This window comes from Papilio xuthus, unplaced genomic scaffold (assembly GCF_000836235.2).
Source record: "Papilio xuthus unplaced genomic scaffold, Pxut_1.1 DF828952.1, whole genome shotgun sequence".
NCBI classification, from domain to species: Eukaryota; Metazoa; Arthropoda; class Insecta; order Lepidoptera; family Papilionidae; genus Papilio; species Papilio xuthus.
Window position 1 is genome coordinate 3,484,157 of NW_013529697.1, and position 15,558 is coordinate 3,499,714.

At 33.7% G+C, this 15,558-nt stretch overlaps 1 protein-coding gene across 2 annotated transcripts in view; it reads left to right on the forward strand.

The window, feature by feature from the left end:
* The window catches only part of LOC106126263 (neural cell adhesion molecule 1), a 59,328-nt gene extending 44,579 nt beyond the window's left edge, over positions 1 to 14,749 (forward strand). For both annotated transcript variants that reach the window (XM_013323808.1, XM_013323801.1), the window contains exons 2-11: positions 11,356 to 11,471; positions 11,622 to 11,814; positions 12,090 to 12,221; positions 12,302 to 12,457; positions 12,536 to 12,626; positions 12,768 to 12,870; positions 13,011 to 13,169; positions 13,444 to 13,558; positions 13,727 to 13,819; positions 13,937 to 14,749. In XM_013323808.1, the coding sequence (XP_013179262.1) occupies positions 11,356 to 11,471; positions 11,622 to 11,814; positions 12,090 to 12,221; positions 12,302 to 12,457; positions 12,536 to 12,626; positions 12,768 to 12,870; positions 13,011 to 13,169; positions 13,444 to 13,558; positions 13,727 to 13,819; positions 13,937 to 14,130 (1,352 nt within the window). In that variant the 3' untranslated portion in view covers positions 14,131 to 14,749. The remainder of the gene's footprint in view (positions 1 to 11,355; positions 11,472 to 11,621; positions 11,815 to 12,089; positions 12,222 to 12,301; positions 12,458 to 12,535; positions 12,627 to 12,767; positions 12,871 to 13,010; positions 13,170 to 13,443; positions 13,559 to 13,726; positions 13,820 to 13,936) is intronic.
* Positions 14,750 to 15,558: the final 809 nt, after the last annotated feature.

A 15,558-nucleotide genomic window follows, 5' to 3' on the forward strand; every position in this document is an offset into this window, starting at 1 on the left:
CCTTTATGCCGGAAATCCAGTTTCGTCAGAGATTAGTGCGTAAAGTACTTCAATCTCTGGACGTTAATAAGTCGAGTGGGCCCGATGGAATCCCTCCCATTGTGCTTAGGACTTGCGCTCCTGAGTTAGCACCGGTTTTAACGCGCCTGTTCCGGTTCTCCTACTCTGTAGGCGAAGTCCCGAAATCTTGGAAGACTGCCATAATCCACCCGATCCCTAAAAAAGGCGATAGCTCGAACCCGTCCAACTACAGGCCGATTGCCATCACTCCCTTGTTCTCGAAAGTCATGGAAACGACCATCAATTGCCAGCTTATGAGGTACCTTGAGGAGCACCAGCTGATTAGTGATCGTCAGTACGGCTTCCGTCAACGCCGCTCAGCTGGTGATCTTCTTGCGTATCTCACGCATCGATGGTTGGAGGCAATCGAGGGCAAGGGGGAGGCCCTGGCGGTTAGTCTGGACGTAGCTAAAGCCTTTGATCGGGTGTGGTATAAAGCACTTCTGTCGAAGTTGCCTTCCTACGGGCTACCCGAGAAACTCTGCGAATGGATTTCCAGCTTTTTGGAGGGTCGGAGCATCAAGGTCGTTGTCGACGGCGCATGCTCTGACCCCAAACCAATTAACGCTGGTGTCCCACAAGGCTGTGTACTGTCGCCAACCCTGTTTCTTCTGCATATCAATGATATGCTGCAAATTAGCAACATACATTGCTATGCAGACGATAGCACGGGTGACGCACTGTACACGGCCCGCGCGAACGTTTCTCGGGTTACTGCCGATGAGAAACGGACTGGACTTGTGTCTAGACTGGAGACCCTATTGGGTGAAGTCTCGGATTGGGGTCGACAAAATCTTGTCGAATTCTATCCCAAAAAGACACAAGTCTGCGCCTTTACCGCTAAAAAAGATCCCTTTGTCGTAAATCTTCACTTTGAGAACACTCCCCTGGTTGCCTCAGCCAGTATCGGTATTCTCGGCGTTGACATATCGAGTGACGTTCAGTTTCGCGGTCACTTGGAAGACCAGGCCAAGCTGGCTTCCAAAAAGCTGGGTGTGCTCAGTAGGGCGAAGCAGTATTTCCTGCCAGGCCACCGCCTACAACTTTATAAGGCGCAAGTGCGGCCCCATATGGAGTACTGCTCGCACCTCTGGGCAGGAGCACCCCAGTACCAGCTTCTTCCATTTGACCGCATACAACGGAGAGCGACTCGAATCGTCGACGACCGAGGTCTTACCGATCGGCTTGATTCCCTGGCCTTGCGGAGGGACGTTAGTTCCCTCTGCATTTTTTACCGCATTTACCATGGGGAGTGTTCCGAAGAATTGTTTGGAACGATTCCTGCCGCCGAGTTCCGTAATCGGACGACACAATTTCTTGCCTCGCACAGTCGCGTTGTGGAACGGTCTGTCCTCGGCGGTATTTCCAAACCAATACGACTTAGGGACCTTCAAGAAGCGAGCATACCATTTCCTTAAAGGCCGGCAACGCATCTACAGTTCCTCTGGTGTTGCAGATGTCCATGGGTGTCGATGATCACCTTGGTGTTCCCGCCGGTCGTTTGCCCCCTTCTCTTATAAAAAAAAAAAAAATTCTTGGACTCGATATAAAAGAAAGTTATAAAGACACATTTCAAACGATTTAAAGTAATCTTGTTCGTTGTTGCTTTTATCATTTAACATTTTTTGAATCAATGATATATTAATGTGTGTCACTGATTCTTACAATCCATAATTCGATACTAAAGTATTAAATATATATCATAGTATATAGAATAATATGATAGAAGAAAGGAAATATGGAAGGAGATATATTTGATCGTAGGCGCGCATTGTACCGTAGAAGCTTTTCCATCGAGTTAATCCGACATCGGGATTGATGCTTCTGTTACTGAATTGAATTTACTTGTAGCAGTTGATTGCCTACTAGTGCCTCTGTCTATCAAAAGAAAAATATTCACACAAAAAATTTACAATTTCTTTTGTGAATTGCCATTTTTCCGATCGTAAAATCTAGCAACAGAGATAAAATTATAACGAAAATCTCTATTCCATATATCAGACTTAATGTTAGAAATTTGACCTATTCAGATATTTATTGCAATCTATTATAGTAATATGTATGCCAGAGGAGTTTCAAAGAAAAATATTTTGTTGCGCCATTTGGCACTGTTTCCACATTTATTCTACTTTCGAACTTTGAACTGAAATATTTTCGAGTTTTATATGTTCTGAACTGTAAATATATCCTCTTTTGTACAACAAATAAATAGCATCGTACACAATTCTAAGTTTTAATAACAAAAATATTTATTTTATAATTAAAAAGTAAAAGAGTTTTTCAATACAATCAATTCAATACAGGCTTAAGTAGAAAAACTACATATGTGTTTTTAAATCAAATAGTAATTTATTAAAATACCTAATATCTTAATATATCTTTATAACCATTAGCTAATAATACGACTATTCATTATAACCATTCCAATATAAGTAAGACGTCATATGTTTTACAAAGACTCTGTCATAAAGCATTTGGTCGTTCAATCTTATTCATCTATCCTGATTTTACGAGTGAATATTTTTATTTATATTTGCGTATAATATTGTTATAAGTTTCCCAATGAATCCTAGCCATTTACAATATTAACACTATTTGATGAGTTCCTAGTACTTTGTAACGTACAAACATATCGAATTCAATCATTATGTTAAGTGTTACGAGTACTTACGCGGAAATAGTGCTAATGGCATTAACTCTATCACCTCGTTATGTTTAAGCCTATTACTTAGGTGGGGAGGAGGTGGAATTAATGACGTTTATATAAAATGATGGACAGAAACAGTAGAAACCACGGTAGAACAATTGCACAATTTGTCACCTTGCCTTGCCTTATCCAACTCATGTAGGGTCAGCGCAGCAGGTTTTTGTATTCTAGAGCAACATCGTTATTACAATCGACGCTAAAAAGAATTAATATTACCTATAAAAGCTAGATTTTTGTTCCTCCTGTATTCAAATGGGGGTGAAATCCACGCACTACATAGAGAAACAATAAAGTTATATAACGGATGGGCCGATTACAATCGACACAAATATTTGTTTAGTCTAGTCCGTATCTGATTGTTGAGTTTACGCAAAGCGTATTCTGCGAAACGTTCATTATAATACACGAATTATATAGTTATGTAGACATAAAATATAGAGATGATTTAAATATCGTTATATAAAATCACTAGCTGTCGCCCGAGACTCCGTCCGCGTGTTAGTCTAAAAAATAAATTTAGGGGTGGACTACCCTTAACATTTAGGGGGATGAAAAATAGATGTTGGCCGATTCTCAGACCTACTCAATATGGTCAGAAAATTTCATGAGAATCGGTCAACCCGTTTCGGAGGACTATACGATCGAAAATTGTGACACGAGAATTTTATAAATATATAAAATGTTCATAAAATAGGTAAAGCTTCGATACACAATTCGCATTGGTAAACTTATGGTATTGATTTTCACGAATATCATAAGGTATGTTTATAGGTAATAAAAGAGGTATATAATATAACAGGCGTGAATTGGAAGTAATCCCGCGTTTCGTCTGATGAGTATGCGTGCCGGAGCCTAATTTTACTCATCTTCCACAAATGTAGGGAAATGTCTATCTGTGCGTCCCCTCCACTGATTAAAGGTAGGCAACGCATGCAAATACGAATGTTTATGGGCATCTGTCGCTTCACTTGTTTACTGACTAACGGTTGCCGTTTGTCACCTTATATTATTATATATGTATACGTCATAAGTTACCCGAATTGTTATCAAGTAATGAAATTTTTTAAAAACTATACCAATAATCGTTTCGTGTTATAAATAGATACCAATGCTGGTAATTAATCTGAAACATGAATTTTCCGTAGGTGTATTCTCTTGAAGCTAACATAACAACCTTGAATCCAGGGACTATATGTTTTCCCGCTCTACTGACCTACAAGAGACTTCAGTGACGTCAGCGGACGAAGGCGACGCCGCGTCGCCACATGCGGCGCCCGCGGGCTGTCTGCCGTCTTTAAATCTCAAACAATCGCTTCTCTCCGCATTTATCTATTATATCTACTTGAAATGTGAAACCGTCTCTAGAGTAGACTGCAATAATATTTCAAGATAGAATTTATGAAAAATATATTGTATGTTTTGAGGCAACATTAAAAAAAATTACAAATAATAATTTGTAGTTTAAGTTATTTTTTTAAAGTTCAGTCGAACCATTGTTTAAAGTTAATTGATAGATTAGTTACATTAACAATATACCTAATCAATCAAATTATAATCGAGATTTTAAAAACGAAAAACACCGTTATAGTTTTGAAATAAAACTTACATATTTAGTGTAAATTATAAGGGGGAAGATTTTCAGTTACTTGAGACATGCAATTATCGCTGCAATGGAACATGTGCGTCCTCCTGTTGGTATTCTAAGCTAGTGCATTTTACACAATTTTACTGAAATTTTTCATTGCTAATATCAAACGCGAGTAGCTAAATATCATTTGTATTAAGTGGCAATTAGATTGAAAGGGTACTTTGTCACGATGCGGTGGCAACAGCTTGATACGTTTGTTACGCGATACATTATGTCATGCAAATTCTCTTAATGATTCTAATGTTTGTGCTCTACTAATGACTACAACTAGCAACACTATAATTTCCTAGTCTTTATTTTTATAGCGATGTTATTTTTATTGTCATGTTAAAGCAAATAGATGTGTTATTTGCCTCTGAATAGTGCCTATAGTTGCCTATGAAATTTTATTCTTTGAATTTTACTGCGTAGCAGAATGTAGGTGTTCAGGAGAATATAGGATGATCCATCTCAATGGAAAGAACCATGCAATATTACTAAGATTTTTGTTTATAGTTGAGTATAGTTTGATTTCAATGCATATCATTATGTTTTTGGACCTAAAAATTTAAGCGCGACTGATCTTATAGTCACAATCTTAGTTTTTTGTTATTACATTAGGTGGCAAACGAGCGAGCGGCCACCTGAAATCGCTGAAACATCGAAGTGACCATTGCCGATAGACGTACGCAATTGCATATGCGTTGCCTATCTTTAATCGACGGAGGAGAGGATGCACAGAAAGATATTATCTTCCCTTTCCCATGCATCCTCTCATCCGGAAAGTCCACATACACTTCCCATCTTTTCGTTATAAGAAAAAGGGTGGGAAGGGAAAGAGGACTAAATTAGGCCTCCGGGACACACACTCATCAGACGAAACGCGGAATTGCTTCCACTTCGAGGTATTTTACCCGGCGAGCCGGGCCAATTCGTGCGAAGATGTTAAAGCGGGCTCTACCACTGTTAAAGTTAATTCCTTCTAAAGTATTTTTGTCTTAAAAATACTGAATTAAATGAAACATTATTTTTATCTATTCAAATTGAACAATGCGCTGCGGTAATCCAACACTGCAAAATGTTCTGTGCTCTTTAAAATTTACTGCAGCAAGAGGTATTATCTTTTAACCACAGTAAGCGCGCAGATTTTGTGGCTAATAATGTTTCTTTGGAATACATTTCGAGTGTTTATTTTTGACGACGGAAATATTTTAAGAGGATAAATATTTATTTAGGATTTTTCAAGTCTCATTATGTTTAGATTTACGTAGCTGCAATTGAACCAATTTAACTAACTTGTAAAGTGAATCAATGAATGCTTCAAAGTGTTTTAAAATGGTAAACTTGGGTTGCGCACATTATATTGAAATGGCATGGAATTTAATATTTATCTACAAACGGGGAAATGCCGCCAGCCTCTTGGGAACCCTACCGTGCGACCGCAGCGATTTGGGGTCGATTTTTTATATTATTTAGTTTTATTTTTAGTTTGGTTTAGTTTTAGTATATAGTTTATAGTATTATTTTGGTAGTTTAATTAATTAGTTTTATTAAATAATTTATTATATTTATCTATATGAAGAATATTTTCAAGGAAGCTTATAGCAGAACGCACCTGCTACCCTCGCTCGTCAAATTCAATAACGTTACTCCACGTACAATACTTCCTATAATATTTCTAAAACTTTACAGTTAACATTTACTTCACCTGCCAGTAGTCGTTGATATTTTTCCTTTAAATTAATATTTATTCTGAGGCAGGGTATATTAGGGATTATTGGCACAAATGATTTACATCGATAAAAATATGCATCGAAATGTCGACTGGAAGTTATTCTAGGAAAGTTCTTAACAACAAGGCGTTAAACTAAGACATTTTTGTGCTTGAAGTATTTAGTACAATTGAACAGGGAGTAGAACTATCGCATTTGCGTGTCTATAAGCTATTATTGGTCAGTATAAATTGATGTATGATGATCATTTACGCGAACCGTAAAATTATTTGGTGTATGTAACAGTACGTACGTATACTTTGAGTTGGTGTCATTTATGTAGTTTTTAAAATCATAGTAATAATTATGTAAGTTGTGTATATTTCTAAATTGATAGCTTTATGGTACTAAATATAAAATTTGTCATAAAGCGTCAAAGACAAAAGGTTTAAACTATATAAATAAATGAAATTTCAACTTCGGCACATTCATTTCAATTTTGTTACGAATACGAAACGTTTGTTGCGAATTTATAACGTTGTGCGGCGAAGCTTTAAGGAAATAACAATAGAACAGTGTTGCTTCCAAATTGTTGTTAGCTGTAAATTAAACGTGATTGTGAAAATGACGGCCCGAACTGCGAGAGTTGTGAGTGTTTGGAATTGAAAGAGGGCACATTATGCAGTATTCGGCACAAGACGCACCATCTGCCTAACTCGTTACGACGTTATTACTTCGCCAGTATGAATTTACCAGAATGTTACTCCATCTGTTTAATAGGCGTTTCTAATAGGCATTTTATTATTTGTAGAATAAACGTATCTATGCTCAAAGCTTACCGTAATCGCAACCTATTGTTCATATAAGGTGAATTGTAAAGATAAGAAAAATTTTAGAAAACATTAATTTAAATTAAACCATTTGCATACCGCACATTCCATGGTTATCTAATCCTAGTATAATTAAATAAAATTAAAATGGATTTCTAAAATAATTGAATTATCGCATACGTCACGTCACGTGTTTGTTGCACGTTGCTTCTTTAGCTAGAGCACCCCCTGCGCGCATGATAAGGAGACCCTTTTCCTCTCTGTAATCGGATGAAGCACTTGCAGTGCTGTAAATCTATTATCATTCGCTACATACGGGACCAAAACACTAGTCACATCTTAGCTGACTCCGTAATAACTTAATATTTTATTTACTATTTTGCTATCGTTAAATGCTTTAGTAATGAGATTGAACGTTGATGGCTACAAAGGTAGAGAAAGACCAAAAAATGCGCAGGAAAGGGGTAGATTCAGACATGATAGCTGATAGAGATGTATGGAGGAGTAGTACATACTGTGCCGACTCTCCGTAGGGATAAGGGCAGTTTGATGATGATAGTTAAATGCGTTAAAATATAACTAATATTCGTAATCCTGAGTAGGAAGGGATGATTTTCTTTCACTGCGATCCTAGCATGCCAGCATCCTAACATCCGTTTGGAATGTCAGAATTATTAAAATTTTCTTAATGGTTTATCAATTGATATTTGTATCTTAAAAATTAAAAATAATAAAATCGCGCCACCTGGTCGGCAATTTTTTTTTGCTGTGCTAATTTTTCTTTTATTTCACAAAATTTTACATAATGTTTATAATATCTTTAGTTTTGTTTTTTTTTATTAATTAAATTGAGATTTAGAGAACGAAATTGTCTCAAAGGAATGCTTCAATTCCTTTGCATTAAATAAAGGTAAGTTTGTTTGATATAACTAACTTATTTTCAAATATCCGTAACGTGGAAAAACTTGAGTTTTTCAGGAGTTTGGCAAACGAAAGGTTGTTTATGTAATGGGACGTAATAAAACACGCCCACGAGATATAATTCCGAGGGTTACTAATTACTCGAGGTTCTTTTATAGCGGATAAAAATTTAAGTAATTGGATTCTGATAAATAACTATGAAAAATAACGCAAAATTTTTCATCTTAAATTAGTAATTTACTTCATTTATGTATCTTATGTTTATGTATTTGTATATAGAAATAAAACTAGGTAAACCCTTAAAGCATCATATTTATTTTAACCTGGGTACGTAATAAAATACAATTTTATAAAATCTTGGGTGAACCTAATGGATCCTATTTCTTGTGAATATCAAATTGATGAAGCCATAATCTTACGTTTAGGCGACCTTTTATTCCAAAAAAGTGTTATATGCGTACCTCAATATATTAAGGTTGTAAAAAATAATAAAATACTTGTTTTTAAATCTGTTAGTAGATATAAATTACTCATGGTGTTTATTGTATTTTATAAGATAGAGGATTAAAAAGTTGTTTAATTGAGTAACGAAAAAAAAACTTTTTCGAAGTCTTTTTTATTGTACAAGATAGAAGATATTATCAACTATTGATTTGTAGTCATGCATATAGGTACGTAAGTAAGATTTAAAACATTGCTGCTATCGACATATGCAAAAGGGTCTATCGCTTAAGAGCGTCAGTAAATGGGACTCCATTTTTCACATAGAAAAGGACTACGCATAGACAAAATATTTATTACTTGGGACTTACTGATTTCCATAGATGAGATATATGAAGCGTTAAAATAACGTACATAGTTATCTTATCTACTATCCTGATATTCAGATATTATCTTATATAAGCGAAAAAGTGTTTGTTAAATGTTATTGCTCCAAAAATGTCTTATGTATTGTAAGGTATTTTATCAGTAAGAAGTACCTGATAAAATCTTGTTTCATATGTCGTTTAAAGAATTTGATTTGATTGTTGAAAAGATCGTGTTTCAAAAAGATTAATACACTAGAAAGGAACTTTTCGTAGCACTAAAAACGAGTTTCGGGATTGATTAAGAACTTGAATTTTGTTTGCAATAGATGTACAATCCGTAGCACTTCGACCTGCTGGGAATTTTTTTCTTGATGAAATTGGATGTGATTGTTGAACGAAATTGGTTTTTGCTATAAGTTGTAATGGAGCGTATTAGAAATGTGAGAATGTTCGTAAGAGATAATATTTTGTACGAGTGAATAGATTCTCTCATTGGCTCAATGGATAGTTATTTGATTAAGGTTTAATATTTTTTATTTCAATTTATATCAGACGCTGAAGATGATAGACAGTTTATTGTTACTCATAGTTTCTCAGATGGTAAAAAAAATTGTTTGACCACAAAGACTTTAACTTTTCAATGAATTATATAAATTTAAAAGTTTCTATCGTATAAGTAGTTTGTTTTAGAAAATACTGCTTGCAAGAAACTAAATTTAAAATGCAAATTCTGCAGGCTCGGCGTCTGTCTTCGAGTGATTCGATAAATTGAAGCAAAGTCTGATAAAATAATAAATTTTGCATACACACAGAAAAAGAAAACAACTATTTTAACCCTACCATAGTATATTATTCATAGTTATATAATCGTAAAAGTAAATCAATTAAAGTCTCACGTGGATTATCATAAGATAGAATTAGACTCATTAGAAGACTTCTTAACATATTAAACTTCATTACTCATAATAAATGAATAAATCAAACAGTGGGATTTTGACTGTCGTGACATCAGTACATCCATACTGTCATCCCCTACATTATCTTTGAAAAAAACAAAGACAAAATATATGTCAGCACAAGTTCGGCAGTGGAGTGTCATAGTACTAATTAACTTTATTGACAAAACTTTATAATACTGAACTAAAGCTGGTCTATAACAATACGCAAACGAAACAATACATCGCACACCTTTTTGTGTTGGGAGTGTTTTAAATCCAGTGGACGTTTTTTTGTATTATTTTTTCCTGATTCAAAAATATCCTTTTGTTCGTAATAAAAATGATGAGTTGCAAGAAGAGAAAATAATGGTTATTTAACGTACATTTATCTTTTTTTTGTTAGAAAGTAGGTAGTTAAGCAGAAAGCAAATGTTAATTAATTTTAACCTGAGGCTAAAATGCAAGTTATCTATTTATACAATCTACCATAAATTATTTGAGCAATTATAAAAGTGTGGTAAAATATTACGTATGAATGTTATTGATTTGACATCTATTCAAGGCCGACTTATTTTAACAAATCTTACGCACACACAAATCATGAGTTAAGGAGTAATAGACAACGAAACATCGTAAAGATAATTTTCTCTTTAAACCTTTCTTGAAACCTAAACGACTTTTAAAGAAATGATCGATTCTCGTCCAAAAATAATTTAAGGTCATTGAACTCTGGGGATAGCCGATGAGACTACTTTTTTTAATTTTCTTCAATACAAACATAGTATAATATGCCTAAACGAGTTGTAGCAACAACAGTGGGTGTGAGTAATTAATCCTAAGTATGTTTAGGTCTTATCGCTTCTAAACTGTAAGCCCCTTTAAGTGCTCGGGTTACCATAAATTGAACTAAACAAGATAATCCTAAACGAAGTCTCATTCAACAGACATGAAATACATTACGTAGTATTTTGTGTCTATGTAAATGGTTTTCTTCATCTTAGTAATTAATAAAAAGAATCGAGAGAACGACTTGTCATTTAAATTATTCAAACTTTCGTGAGACATTATACTAAACTGATATAAAAACGGCTAAACATTCACGTATATTCGTTCGGTGGCGGCACCGACTAGTTTCGAGCCCATCGGAGGCCCTTCATCAGGATGAGTGGTACTGGTATTATTTCGCGGACGCCGCCCGTCGCTCAGTGAGCGTAACGAAACTAGAACGAGCGAAACTAGTCGGTGCCGCCACCGGACGAACATACGTGAATGTTTAGCCGTTTTTATATCAGTTTAGACTTGTAATAAATTACAGGTTATTCAAATCTTAAAGTTATGCTTGGTAAGCATTTATTTATGTAAAAGTTTAAATACCTTAATACAAGGTCAACTGTAAGGTGCTTTTAATTAAGTTAACTTCATATAATCTTATCGTCTGTCTCTTTTGGAGTTCTCAGAAGTTCAATTTGCTAATGGAGTTGGCCCGCCGTTTAGGCCCAGCTACGAACTTGACACTTACCTTCCAGTTTAACTACTTCACATGTTCTTAATGTTTCATACAAATATGTATACATAACTTTTTTACTTTGGAAATTTAATAGCAAACTTTTGTTTTGACAATTATATACTAATTTTTTTCAATAGTAACGACATATCTATAAAAACATTTTTCAAAATATTAATTGCTAATTTTTGTGTTAAATAATATAATTTTCTAACTTTTAATTGTTAATTCGTACTTTTATTTACAGTAGTAACAGCTGAAGATAGCGATGACGCGCCCAGTCTTCGAGTTTTAGCAAGATCGTCAGTTTACAATGCCGGGGAGAAGAAAGCTATTTACTGTAAGGGTAAAAACCTTCAACAGGTTAGTAACTGCAACAATTTTTGATGTTGTATTTAGGGTAATTTATTTTATTAGAAAATCAAACAAAAAGTGCGTAGCGCAAGTTTCAGCATCCGTAGAGATATTGAGTTTCAGATCACACTAATCAATACCATTTTTTTTTTGTTGCAGAACTTAGAATGGTATTCGCCCTCCGGGGAGGCCGTCGAGGGACGATCTACCACCAACACCAGGGTATACGTGGAGAGGCAGAAGAACGACAGCCTGCTGCCTCTCATCATTCACAGCCTAAAGATCGAAGACAGCGGCAACTGGACTTGTAAATCTGGCGAGCTCAATGAAACTATTGAGATTCTAGTAGGAGGTAAGTGATGGTCAATAATTTGAGTTGAATTATCATAATTATTAAAGAGTAATGACAATTTTAAAAAGAACAACAATCCCGAACCATTTCAGAAAAGTGTAGTGAAAATCAAAACATATTTTAAAGGTGTCAATGAAATTTTGACCATAAAAATAAATTAAAAACACATTATTTATTATTTAGAATTAAGAAAACAAGCATTTCTTTGCTCCGGTATAATGACATATATTCATAGCAAATATTTCGTTATTAATGCTGCCTGCGTTATATTTTAGAAAGAGTCAATATTACCAATCGCTTTGAGAACTTTGAAGGAGAAGAAGGCAAATCGGTGAAGTTAAACTGTGAAGCAAAAGGAAAACCACAACCTGTTGTGCAATGGTACAAAGATATACAAGTTTTATCTGGTAATATTTTACCCCATTTGATTTTCTAATTTTCTTGAAAATTGTAGTATAAATAATAAAATTTTCTTTTTTTTTTAAAGATAAATCTAAGAAGTACGTTGTGAGAAAGATCAGAGATAATTATCAACTAGAGATAAAAGAACTTAACCATAGAGATACTGGAGAATACGTGTGCAAAGTAACACAAAACTCTCTCAGATATTACACTGACAAACGAGTACAACTTACCGTTCAGCGTAAGTATTACAACTAAACAAGTGCCCATGTAAATTGCATTGTAATTGGACGTAAGAGATATAAAATTGTTCTTTCAGATAAACCGATAATGTTTAACAGTGATACAGAAGAAATTTATCCAACATCAACTTATAGAACAGAAGAAGTTTATGCAATTTTAAATGAAACGTAAGTCTAACATAAACATAATATTAAAACTTAAATTATTTGATTATTAAGAGGATAGATAGCAAATAGTGACTTTGAGATTCTGCTTAAATTTTTACACATTTTATTGCAAGTGATTAATGTATATATTTTTAATTTTAGTAAGAACATTTCGTGCAGTGCAATTGCTCATCCCATTCCCACGTTCCGTTGGTTCAGACGATATGAAAATGGATTTGAAGAGCCTATTGAAGACGAAGATATGGTAATGTTTTAATTTCCTTAAAATAAGAAGAAGAAGAAATATTATTGTCCTTTCCCTTACGAATCTGCTGTTTGATTACCTTTTATAAACCAACATCAAGTATAGATTTATATTCATTAGGAATAATATTTCTCTCTTAGGTGGTGACGTCACCCCGCGGCAACGTCTCTATTCTAGTGCTCAGGATGCATAATGAAACTATTTACGGAGAGTACAAATGTACTGCGAAAAATCCAAAAGGAGAAGCTTCTATTGTATTCCACGTTACTGAAGGCAATAAACCAAATCCTCCTGACGAAGTAAGTCTAAAGCTAATAAAAACAACATTACTCGAATGCCGGCAATTAAATGTAGTAACACTTCCAAATCTATTATCATATTTGTTTAAAAACAAAAAAAAAATAACGCATAGGATGTGTTTTGCCTATAGAAAACCTTAGTTATTGTTAGAAGAAACATAAAAACGTATCTCTAATTTAAATCCCGTCTTATGCTATCTACAAGTTTACCCACTAATATAATGATAATATACAAATATGTTTTTATTAGGACATGACAATATGTTTGTTTTAGATTGGTGTGTACGCGTCCAATGTGAGCACAATAACGTTCAACGTGACCTGCTTCACTTGCAATATGGAATTTGAATCCGAAAAAGCTCCCGATCCAGAAAACCTTGTTGTTATTGGTATAAATATTTTATAAATAACATTGTATTACTTAATTCAAGATATTTTATGATTTAATATTGATAGTATGAGTAAAGAGAAAGTAGAATAAATAAATATGTTGCAAAAGTAAGTATTTGTCTGCTACTAATATCTAATCTATGATTGGCATTAATTTTTAATTTCAGGTTATTCATTTGAGCTAGTACCGGCACGAGAGGGTTACCCACCTGAATGGGACACAGCCTCGTTATTCGATATTGACATTGAAAATGCCAATGGTAAAGATATTTGTATTAGTACATTTCCTAAACACAAAGCATGTGCGTAAAAGCGGCTTAATAAGAGAGTTTATTTGTAATTGAAAATTTTGTTGACAATTTTTTAATTTTGTACAGAAACGTTGTTCACGGTTGGCCCCCTGCCAAACAGCACGACCTTCCACGCTCGAGTGCGGACGCGTAATGCAGCCGGCCACTCGGAATGGGTGGACATCGTCTCCGCGGATATTAGAACCACGGATAAAGCTATCAAATTCATTGCATCGCTAACATTGCTCATCGCATCTCTTTTAGCTATAGCCAATATTTAAAATGTTGACCGTCAATACTTTCAGAATAGTTTCTTCATTTCATCAGTTATTTTTTGACACATTCTGTGTTGAAACCTAGGTATTAGTTATTAAATGTTGCAATTATATGTTAACGAAGCTTCAAAAGTGATGAATGTGTAGAAATAATTAATATTAAAGTGAACTTTAATAAAAACGATGTTTTATCTAGTCGTTACAGTTTTAAAAGATATTTCTAACGTCTATTTCTTTGACCGTAAATCAATTTTAACTATTCAATTACACTTTAATTAAGATATATTTACGTTACTTTTAAGTTTTACGAATGCATTCCCCGCCTTGTGTAAATAAAATGTAATTTATGTTAGAAGAGGTTATTGCAAATTGAATACGTGTTCATATATATAAAGGCCTAAATTATAAAATTAGGTAATACAATGTGAAAATGTTTCCTTGATGTGAGAAAGAAATATAGTAATTTAATTAACTAATTTCTTAAATTGGACACTATTGATATGTTTAAGTTTCATATATTTATGTTTGTGTAGGTGCACAGTTTGCGTCCATTTTTTGCTTTCATAGTATAAGGGACGCTATAAAAAAATTGACCAAATGCGAATTTTATTCAAAATATAACTTTACTTATTTATATTTATTGCGATTCCACTTCAGAATATAATAACATATTAAATAAATTCGAGGTTCAAAAATTATACCAAAAATTATATTATATTTATATTAAAATCGCGAGGTTGTATGTTACATTAAGTTGCATTAAGTTTGAACTATAACATACCTAGTGTAAAATTTCTTGCAAGAATTTCATGACATTAATCACATCAGTTTCGTATGACATTAAATAATTTATTATGTATTTACACATTAATATTATTTTGTAAATGTTAGCTTAAGATGCTAAGTTATTATGATAGGTTGCTTTAAGATACAATATTTTATTCTTTAATTTATAAGATAGTTATACTTACATCTATATAATTACAGAGTAACTCTTTATAACTGTGACAATATTAGAAAGTTCGGAAATAAATATACCAAAATTTTTATTTCAAATCAAATATATAAAATAGCCTGTATAAGTGACAATGATGGATAACATTAAAGCAAAAAGTAAATTAAATTTAAGCTATTATACTATCAAGAACTCGCAATTTTCTTTTTCAATAAGAACGTCAGTTTAACTACAATGCAATAATTGTTATAATTTTACCCATTGCAGGAAAAAGCAAACAAATGAATTAAGAAATTTAAGTTTCTAATAGTTAAGAAGCGAAAACAAGTAAAATTTAATTTACTTTTTTGGATATGAATGTTGCAGCGCCTGATTCAATTAGTTTCGTTGGTCAATTTTAGATATCGCTATATACCCGTAGTTTCCTTAAACTTAGATATCAAATGTGTACAGGAAGACTGAATTTGCTGTAGATATTC